This window comes from Musca autumnalis, unplaced genomic scaffold (genome assembly GCF_047663935.1).
Source record: "Musca autumnalis isolate F117 unplaced genomic scaffold, ASM4766393v1 scaffold_3, whole genome shotgun sequence".
NCBI classification, from domain to species: Eukaryota; Metazoa; Arthropoda; class Insecta; order Diptera; family Muscidae; genus Musca; species Musca autumnalis.
The window spans coordinates 141,462,461-141,477,418 of record NW_027411866.1 but is presented as its reverse complement, the minus strand read 5'-3'; the positions used below and the strand labels follow the sequence as shown (position 1 = coordinate 141,477,418).

The 14,958-nt window shown below is 37.0% G+C and overlaps 1 protein-coding gene across 9 annotated transcripts in view; it reads right to left on the bottom strand.

Moving 5' to 3' along the window:
• Positions 1 to 14,958, bottom strand: part of LOC141397830 (uncharacterized) — a 229,366-nt gene that overhangs the window by 61,893 nt on the left and 152,515 nt on the right. For 3 of the 9 annotated variants that reach the window (XM_073974578.1, XM_073974577.1, XM_073974579.1), the window contains exons 2-3: positions 6,534 to 6,656; positions 674 to 4,819 (exon numbers count right to left, since the gene is read on the bottom strand). In XM_073974578.1, coding sequence (XP_073830679.1) covers positions 674 to 4,819; positions 6,534 to 6,566 — 4,179 coding nt within the window. In that variant the 5' untranslated portion in view covers positions 6,567 to 6,656. Of the gene's footprint in view, positions 1 to 673; positions 4,879 to 6,533; positions 6,657 to 14,958 lie in introns of all 9 variants that reach the window. The other 6 variants (XM_073974583.1, XM_073974584.1, XM_073974581.1 and 3 more) reach the window with 3 other exon arrangements.

Genomic DNA, 14,958 nt, shown 5'->3' with positions numbered 1-14,958 from the left:
TATATTTCGGCTTTTGGGACAACTTTCCTATAACCGTCGACCTAAATATGTATGTAACGCCAAATACCGAAACACCAGGAAGTATATGCTCAACAAATTAAATCTTAAATCTTTGAAGTATATTGTGAGTTCGGCTGAAACAAAACCAATGTCCTGTTGAAGTCACATATCTAACTAAGATAAACCTTACATTAGGGAAGAGGGGTTTTTATACCATTTCATTACTAATTAACTTAGTTTAAAACACAACTATGAATACACCGGACAAAAACAAAAACCCCCACTGCATCTACATGGGCATAACACACTTATTGACCTAAAGTAAGGGGTAACTAAATCGAAAGGTGTAATTAGGGGAGGGTTGGAAAAGGCAGATCAAATATTTTTAATTGTATGGACCAAAACAAACAAATATCACCTTTCCCAGTGGGGAGGCACAAACCTAACATAGGGAAATTTCATACAGACAATTCTTCAACTCGTTGTTGCCGTTCGTTGAATGAACGCGAAACAATGGATCATAAAAGCAATTTCAAACTTCCCATAATAGTTAATTCATTTCCCTTGCAAAACAACAATAATACAAACATCAACAACAATTGTGATGAAATGCGGTGAAAAATACATGTTAAATATTCGAAAACAAACAAAACAAAAGAGCTTCAACACTTACCATATCTTCTTCATCCTCCATATAATTTACATTCAACAATTGTTGTTTCCATGCTAATACAGATGGCAAATTACATGCTGAACCCAAGCTACCGCTGCTGCTGCTGCCACAACTACTGTTATTATCTGGGACAGGCGAGTTTGTAGTAATGGAGGAGGTTAGGTTAGGGCCTGCCAACACTTTCGCTGATGCGACTGTTGATGGTGATCGTGATGGGGATCGTGTTGTATCATTATTCTCCATAACACTTTCACTAATAGTAGGGCTGCTGCTGATGCATTTATTTGGTTTTCCCCCATTTTGTAGGCGTTGCAATAGAACTGGTGACGCCGACAACTGATGATGATGATGTTGCTGATGTGTTTGTCTCACTGAAGGTGTGGGTGATTTACCAAGGCCACTATCATTATTGTCATCATTCGATAAATTAGATTTCGCGAAATATTTTGCAGCATGTATGCGATCATAATCGTAGATTATTGCTCTCAATTTGGGTTCGGTAAGACTATAAAATATGCCAATATTGCGAAACATGTGATGCATAAGACTAGAACTGGCATTGGATGCAAGGGTAGCAGTGCTGCTGGCAAAGTCCGTAATGGTACTGCCACTCAGAGATGTTGAACCCAAAGTGCTATCGTGGCTACGATTTGAACGTATGGTGGCGTTACGATCTTGACTACCAAGAGATTCTGCTCTTTTTAGAGATGTTTCTGAGGCGATGTGGTGGTGGTTCGTTGTGTTCGAAGTGGTAAAAATAAATTCCTCATCTGGTTCCCACTCACTGTGATCATCTTCATCCTCCTCGGTTATGCAAATATCCGGTACCGAATCACATTGACCTTGCTTTTTCAATTCATCTAGGCTATAGTAATCCTCATCGCTGCGAAAATGTTCCTCAGCTTCTCCCACGGTTTTAAATTTCCATATGGGTTGGTAAATACTTTCCTCCTCAGCAGTGGTGTTTGCAGTGGAGGATTTTGTCTCCTCCAGAAGATGGGTGGTGGGTTTTGTCATTCTGGTATTTAGGGAACGTTGAGCTGGAATGGGTGGTAACTGTTCCGTTGAGGGTGATAATTTAGTGTGTGGCGATCTTTTGGGTACAGCGGGTGGAGATTTACGCGTTTTATTATTGTTGTTATTGTTATTTATTTCCGAATTGATTAATGACTGACTTGCTGTCATTCGCGTTTCATTATCATCTTCCCCGTTGGAAAATGAGTCATTCGTCTTTCGCACAATAATACGACCGTATAAACTACCGTTTGTCTTCATCAAGTCAAGCTTCAAATCAACACTACCGGACGAGGTTTCAGCTACAACTGAATGTGTAAGCGGAGGTGGTGGCAGTATTGCAATCGTCGTACTACTGTTATGATCGCCATCGCCATTGTCGTTGTGTTTGTTTGTTAACGATGATCTGTGTTTATTTTGTGAGCACTTAAGGTAGCTGAGAAAACGTTGATACTTGCTCACCATTTGCTCTTGGCTTAAATGTTTATATTTCTCACCCGAGCGAGAAATGTAACCTAAAAATACCAACAAGACCCGCTCATTGTAACTGTAGTACACAGTAATTGTATTTAGACTTGTGGAGAGTTGTAGAGATTGGAGAATTTTATAAAAATCAAATATGGGCACTTCGAATTGTGTTTGTTTATTTGCATTGACGGCGTTAACAACAAATGTTGCCTGCTCTGGAACATATGTTTGTAATTGTGTGGTATTTTGAGATTCTTTGGTTTCCGTTTCCTCGCTTATAATGGCCCTTATTTGTTTTCGTTGTTCTTGTTGTTGCTGATCTTGTTCTTGCCTAAGTAAAGCTTCAAAGGCCTGCAAAATATTACGCTCATGTATGCCGCCTCGTTTGTTTTCCTCAGCGGAATGCTTTGGATACTCTTCCAGTCGCAGAAACTCTTCGTGATTGATTTCATCCTCTTTTGAAGAGTTATTTCTCTCTTTACAAGTGGTGTTTGTTGGATCAATATCTCTCTCCAGAGTAGCGGTGTTTATTTCCTTATTTTTAATTTCATCTACTAAAATTTCTTTGGAAGAATTACTAATTTGTTTGGTGATCATCTCACTCTCTTTACCGCTTGTGACATTACTCTCTTGCCTCTCCTTGGGTAAAACCGGTAGATTTTCATTGTTGTTTATTATTGCCGCCGCCGCTGCTGCTTGCAAATTAGGGGTTTCCTCCAAACGCAGGTACATACCTTGACGTTTCGTTTTGTTATGATTTGTGTTAGCTTGACGTAAAGGTATGTCAATGTGCGACTTGTTACCACCTGAGGCCATATTATTCAATGGATATTGGTGCTGATGTTGTTGTTGTTGGAGTGTTTGTCTTTTCACTTGTTTATTTAATAAATGCCACATAAATTCCTCAACCATTTGCTGATAATGATCTTTGACAGGTAGGTAGCAAAGATCACCGCTGTCCAAGGACTCTGCTGAGGAAAATGTGCTAAACGTAGGTGGATTTCTGAGTGTCACAATTTCCCTTGAATCAGTTAAATCTTCATGCGTTGGAATATTTGGCTTATTAGTCATTAACAAATTATGGGGAACTTTAAGCTGTTGTCTACATGTATTGGTAAAGGTGGCGCCCAACAGATAACGACGTTTGGCCGGTATGCTTTTGGGATGGCACAAACACTCATCGAAATCTTCAGTGCTTAAAGCAAGCAGCCAGGTATTTACACCATCCAACTGATTGTTGTCATAATAGTGGTGATGATGATGACGCAGTGCAGCTAACCATTGACAAATACTTGCATTCAAATAAACCGATTGTAAATCAGCTTGTTTTGATGGGGAACCCGGTAAAGTGTTGGCCGAAAAGTCACTCACCTCTTGGCTAACATTTGAGGAAACTGATCTTAAAAATTTCGCCTTGGAAATACGTTTCTTCTTGGGACCCTTATCGTGTTGACTTAAACTTTGTGTTGACAAAAACTCTTCCTGCTGGGACTTGAGTAATTCCAAATCTCGATTTTTTAATCTTCCATAAATGTGCTGATCACTACAACTGGTGGCACTGCGTTTGAGCTCACAAATGCGTTGCAAATCAAAGGTGTCTTTGGTGTGAAACACTTGATCATAACCATCAACGTTGTGAACAATTTCCAAGGTGGCTTGAGGCCTTTTTGGTTTTAAATCACTTGAACGATTCTTGCGCAGAGATTCCCAAAAACTCGCCAATCGTTTGGGTTTCACACTTTTATTGAACGATTGGGATTTTCGTATTTTCACTTGTTTTTGTTGTTCTTTTTCTTCACTTTTTATCAAACAATCATCACTGCCCGACTTCTTTAAACACTTGCGATTATAGACCTCCTTTTCATCCTCCCGAAAACTAACCGTTAATGTAGTGGCCTTCTTATTCTTACGACACAAACAATCCTCGGAGTCGTTACCACTATAAAATTGCGAACAATGTTCGCATATATTTTCATAAATATTATTTGTACTTTCCACGGGGGTGGGTCCTAAACTCTGCACCCCATTAACAATGCACTCACAAAAACTACACAAGGGGCCGCGAGCACTAAACACTCCATAGTTACAACCGCGACACAGATTTTCATAGATATTATCTCGTGGGCCCACCAAAGCGGTACGAAAATATTTTTGCAACAACACTTTTCGATCGACTTCTAGCTGATTGCCGAATTCAACATTCTCATAATCCGGTATAGCACGACCAAGACGACAATTTTCTTTATCTTTGTCGTCGTAACTATTTGCCGCGACCGAAAATTTCCCGTTTAATTGTGCGCTTGTTTCGTAAACGAACTGTTGAGCACCAATAAATCGACTGGTCGGGTTAGAGTTGTTTTCAACCGCCAAATTTGAGTATATCTTGTTGTTATTGTGTCCATTGTTGTTGTTGTAGCTGGTGGTGATGACGTTTTCTAGATGATGGGGAGTCATGAAATTCTCATAGAGAGCCACACCAACATCTCGACGGCTAGTGCCAGCGGCAGCAGCACCAACCACAGTCGATCGTTTGTTTTCATATTTCATGGTGTTATGATTGTTACTGTTGTTGTTGTGGTTGTTGTTTGGGTTATATTTGATTGTATCTTTTTCCTGACTCATTGCTTTGAGGTTTCTTCTATTTTTGTTGTTGTTGTATTTTATCTGAACATTTGTGGTTTAATTATTGTGGGGTTATACATAGATCCCATTCAGCGTGACCGCTGGAAATTTTGAAAAAGTATCACAAAAAGTATCATTTCTGGAAAAAAGTGGCACAAGTTTTTTGAAAAAGTACCACAAAAAGTGGCACAGTTTTTTTACTATTGTTAAGGGGTTATAGACACTTATTAAGCACCAAAAATTCATTATTCATGATTTTTTATAAAAGAAATCTAAATATTGCATATTTTTCTGACAAATGCCCGCCTACGAAAAGTTGTTTTTACTAAAGCTGTTTGCGATTCCCACCGTAGTTCGAAAACAAATAAATGGATAAGATTATATTTTGTGGGATCAATTTATTGTCCTTAAGCGAAACGGAAAATGTCTATTTCGTCATAAATGCGTCAAAAAATTAATAAAAGTCTCTAGCTCGATTTTTATGTTAATAATAATCCCACATAAACATATGACGATCGGCCCATCTGTTTTCAAGCTACAGTGGGTACCGCTTTCTAAATATAATTTCTATGCTACGTACAAAACACTGTAAATTTGTCGCTTCCAAGACTCATATCTTATCCATATATAATTTTGCAATTTTAATTACTTATTTGTAACTTCTTTTCTATTTATTTGACTTCCTTTCTGATAATTTTGATTAAATTATTTCTTGATAAAATTTGATCACATTAATGTTGGTAATAGTACATTAAGACTATGATGGTTCATTAAATCCAAACGATTTAAATTGTTGTTTCCATACAATATATCGCACATTTACTCAAAGAGTGGCATAACTCAAAAAATGCGATTTCTGAGTTAGCAATTTCTATTTTTTCTACAACTTCTACTTTATCTTGTGTCAAATTTTCATGCTGGTATCTCTAAAATTCGACGAGTTACAGCTCATTTACTACGAGTTTCGCATAATTCAACACAAAAGTTTTTTGAGTTTATGAAGCACTAAACCACTTCAAATCATGCTTTATCATGCACAGAAATTTAGCACGGATATCTGTCTATCAGGTTGCAAAATGTCTTCCAAGTAGTTATTGTAGTTTTCGTGTAATAATCTTTTTAAGTTGGAAAGTCAAATTTCAATAGCCAACTTAAAACGCGTTTTTCTCGAAACTTGATTTTTCGAGATGTGTCACTCTTTGAGTAAATGAGCGATATGTGAACCAAAATCGGCATAATGGATGAAATGTATCGTCGTATAAGTGTATAGTCTAAAAGGCGTTTAATGTAAAAATTCCAATAGTCGAACGCTCATACATACAACAACACACAATTAGAGACGACCTACGACTCATTGTTACTTAACTAAGGACCCGTCAAGCATCAATGAATGCGGTTGTCGCAATATTATCCAAAATGATCAAGCCCACTGTGCCAGTCATAAGATTGTGGCACAATTCTTCCCATGGGCTTAATCATTTAGGATAAAATTTCGACAGTCGTATTCATCTATGCTTGCCGGGAATGAACATTACAATGTTTGTAATTTAAAAAAGGTGGCACAAGGTATGAAAAAGTGGCACACAATATCAAAAAGTGGCACATTTGGTATCAATATAAAAAAGTGGCACAAAAGTATCAATGCCGAAAAAAAGTATCAAAATTGATACTTTAGTGGCACAACGGTCACGCTGATCCCATTACTCTTAGTCTATATAGGTGTGTATTTCTCTTAAATTTGTTAACAAAATATTACTCTCTTTTTCTCACAAAAGATTTTTGTTATCATTTTTCCTTTCTCTTCGCATTTTTACAAGTTTTTACTATCTTTATTGTTGTTGTTTTTATTATGATTTATTAACACATTTGAACTTCTCAGCTTTTAATTAAAAGAAAATTTCATTTTTATTTCAACTGCGTCTCCATAACCAACATTTCTTATTACAAAGTGAGTGCAGTGAGCGTATGACATACGCCGTATGTGGATGTGTGTGTGCGTGCGCGTTTTCTTGTCTGTTGTAAAAAGGGGTTCATGGGGAGCGTATCATATGGCATTCTGCTGGTTCTGTTATTGCTATATTTCTTAAGTTTATCTTCAAAGGTTATGGGCTTTTAATTGATCATTTTGTGTTTGTGTGTGACTCGTTGTTATTTTTTTAGGTTTTGTTTTGTTCTTCATTTTCTTTTTCCCTGCTGATTTTTTATATTGTACCAGTAATTGCTATGTGAGATTTTTTTGTTTTGTTTATTTCGTTTAGGGTTTAAACACAGTGGGACGAAATTACAAATACACCCTCCATTATGAAAAGAATTAAAATCGAAAATTGTTACAACTAAATTACACACTTTTTTCAAAATGATGGAAAAACCCAAGTAGATTATTTGTTCTGACGAGGGTATATACAATTTCATACGGGCAAAATGTGCCTCATCGAAATAATGGTTTTAGACCCCAAGTATGTTTGGACGAAATCCGTTTCAGACAATTTGGAGTAAATTTAGCCATGAAATTTCTACCAGACTTATATTAGATTCCAATATGGACTCAATCGGTCCACTCCTTCGGGTACCTCCCACACAAAATTTCGGAAAATTTCAGGACCTGCTCTCGAATCGCTTTGATTTTTGTTGTAACAAATTGTTATCACTGCCCTCCATACGACGGTACAAGTTTCATCAGGGGCAAGTCTATACGTCCTGAGCAAATGGCCTGAAATGTGCCTATAACACCGTGTGTAGTGGAACGGATTTGCCGATTAGGTCCAAAATTTGGCCTTTGTAATCTTTTGTCTAAACTTAGTTTAAGTTCGAAGATAAGCCATATCGACCCCCTCCTTAAGGTACCTCTTACACAAAAGTTAAAAATATTTCGAAAATATTGTGCGCACAATAACTCTTGAAGGGAGTCACCGATTTGGTCCATAATTTACACGTCCTTATATATCTACCAAATATAGATCAGGTTCGAATATGGACTATATTTATCCACTCCTTCGGGTACCTCCCAAACAAAACTTTGGATAAGTTCACTTTAAGACCTGCTCTCAAATCACTTCGATTTTTATTGAAGCAACTTGCATTCGCTGCCTCCATTACGAAGGTAAACGCTTTTTCGTGGGCAAATCCATACTTCTTGAGAAAAGAGCCTGAAAGGTGTAAAAAACCCCTATCACCCATATGTAGTGGATGAATGGCACGAACTGATCAACCGATTTGGTCCAAATTTTGGTCTTCGTCATATTTTGTTCAAACTTAGTTTCAATTCGGAGATAGGCAATACTGGTCCACAAATTCCAGTATTTCCCCCTAATATTTAAAAAATTTCACTAAAATGCTATGCACGATATCTCTTGAACGGGCTGAGGGTATACATATCTCCGTCGACAAAGCCGACTGATACTTGTTTACTTGTTAAAGTTTACATAGGAATGTAACCAAAATAGGCGGGGCTAGTTCCGCCCTTTTCAAGTTTTTTTTCGAAATATTCGAGTTTATATGTCTTGGAATCCTTGCATTTATGGTATATAGTGTCTTTGGGAACTTTACTGAGGAGGAAATGGGGGATATTTTCGTTAAAAATGTTAACCCTCATGTGGTTTATCAAAGGGGTCTTTTTGGTCCCTTTTTCGTAAATCGTTCAAACATTTATTTAAAATGTGATCATATTAGAACAGTACATTCCACATAATTGTTCGTCATACAATTTTACTGTAGGTCTCAGAATACATACACAAAATCTGTAAATCGTATATACTCGCCAGGAATCTCTAAAAATCAAAAACACATTTTTAAGTTAAAGCCGGACTTCCTCTAAGTTTATTCCAAATTGTCCCACAAAACATATTTTTATAGAGATGACGTCAAATACAAAAATATTCTTCGTCAAATTTCAGAAACTAAATGTCTATTTACATTATGTATCATGAAAATATCAGTATCAATTTTGCTTAATAAAAAACAAGAAAATATTTCCTAATTATACCCTACTCCACAATGTGGTGGGAGTAACAGCGAGAAATATTCGCCGTAGACCCCCAATGTTATATACCATTTTTCATATCTCCACGAGATAAAGCGATATAGCGATGTGTGTCCGTCCGTTCATCCGTCCGTGTCCATTATAAATCCAGGCCGCAATTATGGACCGATCGTCACGAAATTTGATATGGAAGTCGAGTTCACATCAGAATAGATCGCTATTGTTATTGGTGATAATCGTAACATTTTTAGGGGGATAATGGACCAAAAACAAAATTTTTATCCGAATTTATATCTGCTCTGTAGGTCGCAATAATAGTCCGATCAGCGCGAAATTTTAAATGAGCTTATAACAGAAAAGAAGCTTGCAACCACTGTAGTGTTCGCAGTTATAATTTAATACTGACAAATATACGAAAACAAACTTGAAACCCAACATGAATATAGCGGTAGATAACTGAACTACTGCCTAACATATAAGAGGCTTTTTTATTGTTGTGATTTTCTTGCATAGAACTACATTTACATTCCATGTTACAAAATGTTGCAATCATGATAGAAAAGTTTTCAAATCACGAAAGGATTCCCAGTTTTTTAAATTGTTACAAATTACAATGCTGTACGGGGTCTTGAAATTTTTGTGATAACTTTGGTAAAAATTAATGTAATAGTACCTCGAAATATTTGGTAGATCCGACTTTGTTAAATTGCGTATTTTTTTAGTACTTCTAACTTAAATTACGCAGTTAGAATAAGCTATTGGTTGTTTATATTGCAAGTGAAAATACATGAGAGGTCTACGGCTATGGTCCAGTGAAAATATAGTTGTCATTTTTAACGAAAATATTCTCCATAACCTCCTCAGTTAAGTTGCCAAAGACACTATATACCTAAAATGCGAGGAGTCCAAAATATCTAAACCCGAATATTAAAAAAAAAAATAGAAATGGGCGGAATTTGCCGCGCCTACTTTAGTTACATTCCGATATAAACTTTGAAAACGCCGATACACGTCTCACATATTTTAGCTCTACTTTCATAATTTAATTAGTTTTCCTTGTAATTTTGTTAGGTCGCACAATGTTATTAACCCAGCAAAAAAATATCATTACCAAATACATAATGGGTTTATGTGAATAAATGAACTTTTGTCTATAGATTACTAAAATGAAATTTAATCCACTTAAATATTGAAAAACTTTCCGCTCAAACCATTTAGAAATGATTTTTATAATTTTTAAATCATTTTGTGCCTGGGGTCAATTTTATCTAGTCACCTTATATGTATGATTGTAGACAGATTGAATATCTACAGAACAAAAAACGTTTTTATTTTGGAAGTGGATCTCATTTTGGGAATCATTTCTTTTGATAGATATCGCGACCACCATGTCAGGCAACATGGACTTGTGAAAATTATAATATCGCTGTTAATAAGGACACGAAAAGAGGTTTCGTTAAAAATTTCCAAAGGGTCTTGGACAGACCTTCAACTGCGCTTAAACAAAAATGCTGAACTTTTGTGAGGGAGGTACTCAAAGGAGTGTACAAAATATATAGCGCCTAATATTTTTGAACTTTTGTGGGAGGTTCCGGAGTGCACCGACAAGCACCATCTTCAAATTTTATCTAAGATTCGCACATATATTACTATAAGTACATATGTATATTTTGGACCAACGCAGCATCCGGTTCGAAAGCTGTCGTGCGCTCCAGCCACTAGGAATTTTTGCAGCTTTCAGGCCATTTTCTCAGGACGTATGGGCTTGCCCCTGGTTTGCCTTGTTATAGAGGTCTCGGAGAGCAACGTGTTGAAAAAATAAAAAAAGAATTCGAGAGGAAGCCTTAGCTGCACCGAACCGAAATTTTGTGTTGGAGGTACTCTTCGATATAGTCTACATTCAAAATTGATCTACATATGTCTGGTAGAAATATTACTATAAACAAAGTATGGACCATGGGCCTTCGTAATATTTTGTCCACACTTAGTTTTAGTTTTAAGATGAGGTACTCCTTCACGTACCTCCACAACAAAAATTCGAAAATTATCGGAAAATTGTGCTCACGATAACCATTGAAAGGAGTAACAGATTTGGCCCATACTCTGCACATCGTGAAATTTCTACCAGTTATAGTTGATGTTCCAATATGGACTCTATGGGTCCACTCCTCGTACACAAAATTTCGGAAAAGTTCAGTTTAGGACCTGTTATTTTTAGAGCTTTGTAATTTGGTATAGAAGTTTCTATTGCTCCTAGGATGTTTGGTATTGCAAATGGGCTATATTGGTCCACGTTTTGATATAGCCCCCATAGAAAGGTACCACCAGATTTTCGGTACTGAAGGTTTTAGCCTCATCATCACACCGAAATGGCTAACATTTGGTACGTAGTTTCCGTTGGGGGTATACAACGTTCTCCCTGAAATTTGTCGGTATAGGTCCACGCCATCATATAACCCCATAGAACGTACCTCCCGATTTTCGGTGTTTTAAAGGTTGTGGCATCAATATTTCTCAGACATGGCTGAAATTTGGTATGTAGTCTTCGTTGGGGGTATAAAACTTTCCCCTAGAAACTTGTCGGTACAGGTTCACGCCTTAGTATAGACCCCATAGGACGGTACCTTCCTATTTCCGGTATTTTAAAGGTTGTGGCCTCAATATTTCATCGAAATGGCTGAAATTTGGTATATGGTCTTCATCTGGGGTATTTAACGTTCCATATGAAATTTGTCGGTATAGGTTCATGCCTTCAGATAGCCCCCATAGACCGGTACCACTCGATTTTCCGTATTGTGAAGGTTTTAGTCTCATTATCACACCGAAATGGCTGAAATGTGGTAACTTTCTCCCTGAAAATTTCGGTATAAGTCCGCGCCTTTATATAGCCTCCATAGGACGGTACCTTCGATTTTCGGTGTGGCAGAAATTTGGTATTTAGTCTTTGTTGGGGGTAAAAGCCTTTCTGGCTGAAATTCGTCGGTATAGGTCCACGTTTCGATATAGCCCCCATAGAACGGTACCTATGGGGGGGGGGTCAATATCACACCGAAAGACTGAAATTTGCTATTCAGTCTTTCATGGGGTTATAAAATATTCCAGAAGAGAATTATCAGTACAGGTCCGCGAGTTCTTACAGAAGCGTACCTCTTTATTTGAAGGTTTTACCGAAGTATTGGAAATTTCGTATTTTGTCTTCTTTGAGTCTAAAAACTTTCCCCCAGCAATCTGTAGGTAAAGATTGACGTTTTGATATAGCCTCCATGGCCCAAATTTCGGTATTTTGAAGGTTAGCCACATAGCTTTGCCGAACTTGCTGCAATTTGCTATTTAGTATTCTTCATAAACGAAAGGAAACTAATTGTTCCATTTTACTTCAATACAACTCATGGTGGATGGTATAACGGCGTTTTTACGTGTTATTTTAAAAGAAAGCTATAAGAAAACATATAAGCAAAGTGTACATATATTATACTAAGTTAGAGGATATCCAATATCCTTTGAAGACAAGTCTTTCATTTATTTACAAAATGCAGCATATCCAGCATATTTTTTGGTCCAATTGATCCTTCAATTTCTTGCAAGCAAAACTAAAGTTCTATAACAACCAAATTATAATTGGATATTTAACGTCTTCTATATAAGTCCTACAAGTCTTCTGCTTCTCCAGAAGATTTACTGGTCTTCTCACAGAGGTCTAATGGTCTTCTCACCTTTTCTTTTGGGAGAAATCATCCTTGGGTTCTATTAAAGGACCTTTTGACTGCTATGAAAAACATTGTGGTCTCTATCGGAAACCCTACTGATTACACTGTGACACAAAATGGAAGTCAATGTCTGAGTGTATATACAGTAGAAATCGCTTATAACGTCGTCGTTTATAACGTCATATCGGTTATAAAGACTATATCCAAAAGTCCCAAATCTCTGGGGCCCTTTATAAGCCTATCGCTTATAACGACAAATTCCGTCGGGCCCTTGACCGACGTTATAAGCGATTTCGACTGTAACTATATTTGGAAATGAAAGCCCCTATTGAGTATATTAAGAACCCCCAGTTTAAGGACTGTTCTCTAACCATAGTCCTACAGGATAGTCCTTTATCGACACACAATTGCGGTGATTATCAATGTGGAAAGTTGTGAAAATTTCTTGGAAGAAAATGTTCACAAGTAAATTCCATTGTTTTTGCACAGGGAATTTTTCAAGTCACTGTAAATTAAACATAAACATAACATGGTCGTACGACAAACTGTTCTGAGTAAGTCTAGGCTAAAAACTTTCCAAAAACTTTTCAAATGTCGGGAGTAGCGTATCCTAGAAGGTCTCCTCCAGAGTCTTTTGGTGTTTGTCACATCCGCATTCACTACAGTCAGGCTTGGGTGAGATACAATAGGTGCTGAGAGTGGGTGCATCTCAGTGGTTGCTCGTCCAAGTGAGAGACTACTACAGGGACTATGATGCTGCATGCTACGTGAACACAGCTACATTGAGTCGACCTGCTCATCAGAATACGATACTCCCCGACAGTACCAACAACAGCTGCCGCATATGGATCACTTAGCACCAGCCGTTACTGTTCCAATCCCTGAAAATGCATGCCTGCTCTCTAATCGCTTTGATCTTTGTTGTAACAACTTGTATTCGCTGCCCCATTACGACGGTACACGTTTTCTTCCTGAGAAGTTTTAGAAGTCCATACTTCCTGAACGTTTTAAAGTTTGACACCATGTGTAGTGGCTGGAGCGTACGATAACTCTCGAGCAGATCAGCCGATTCGGTTCAAAATTTGGATTTTGTAATATTTTGTCCAAACTTAGTTTGAGCTCGAAAAAGGACACAATCGGTGCGCACCTTCCAGTACCTCTACCTCCACTTAGCTACAATTTCTGAACGAATAAACTATAATTTTGCATTTAGGTTTCCTAGTGTTTAGGAATCTTCTGCATTAAAAATTGTGGACTTTGTTTTGGATTTTTTTTTTTTGAAGTTCCTCATATAACTGTACCGTCCGATTTCAGGTATTTTGAAGCTTTTATCGACATTGTAGGCGCAAATTGGATGTTATGTGACAATACTCGGTAAATATGTACCTTCTTTAAAGATTTCGTCAATTTGTCAGTGCCAATGACAACATTTTACAAATCTCCTCCCACAGTGCTGCGTCGTATCAACCTAATCTTGAAGTCTGTATTATTTGCCATTAATTTAGCAAAACAAAAATAAAAAGAACTACACTTCTCCATTTGATCGATCGTATCACAACTACTCTCTTGTGTATTCGACGCTTCAGAATTAAAAATGTTGTTGTTGTTGTTGCCATTCAGTTCATATCTTACGATTTCAAAATGTCTTTTATTGCGGTTTAATAAAAAAAACAAAAGGGGGGTTTTTAACTCATCCGAATCGCTCGTCGGATGACTCATCTCGCATGAATGTGTTTGTTTGGAGGGTCAATCAAAGGGGCACACAGAATGTCGTCTGTAAACCAGCGACAACAATAACAATTCGAGAAGAGATACGAATAAACAATTTTTGTTTACAACACTTTGTCAGAGATCCTCAAGAAAAAATATCTGGTTTGGAATTTTTTTCATTTTTGTTAACTTTTTAATTCAGCCCTGAGGTTGTTTGTGTTGTTGTTGTTTTATTTCTGTGTTTTTAGTTCAAAAAATAATTGCAGTTAACAGGTGTTCTTAGCCCACTATGTAGTAGTGCAAAAGTGAAATAACTACATAGTCATCGCAGTAGAACCGTTGAGAGTCATAATAGCCTAACAATGGCATATTTTGACCGATACATTTCTCATACCGACATAATATTTTTTTATTTTCTCTGTTCCATAACCTGCAAGAATGTTTTTTTTTTTTTTGACCAATTTAAAAAAATGAGAAATTTTCAAAGATTGATAGCGCAGATGTACAGCATTGGGAATTTAAGTTTCCATAAAAAACTTGGTCATGGATAATTGCCAAATCACTGCCTGTTGCTCACCGAACTCTCTATCGTGTTGTGTTCTGTTTCTTGCCAAACCTTGTAAATATGAGGATTTGGTCCAACCCCTACATGAAACATAAAACAATTTAAAAGTATTTCTTCCTCTTAGAGGCAGAGAGAAATTCAGTTCTGCTTAACTCGATCTTGTTTTCACATGGCAAAATGTATTAACATGAATTGTGGATAAAAACTGTTTACGACTTAG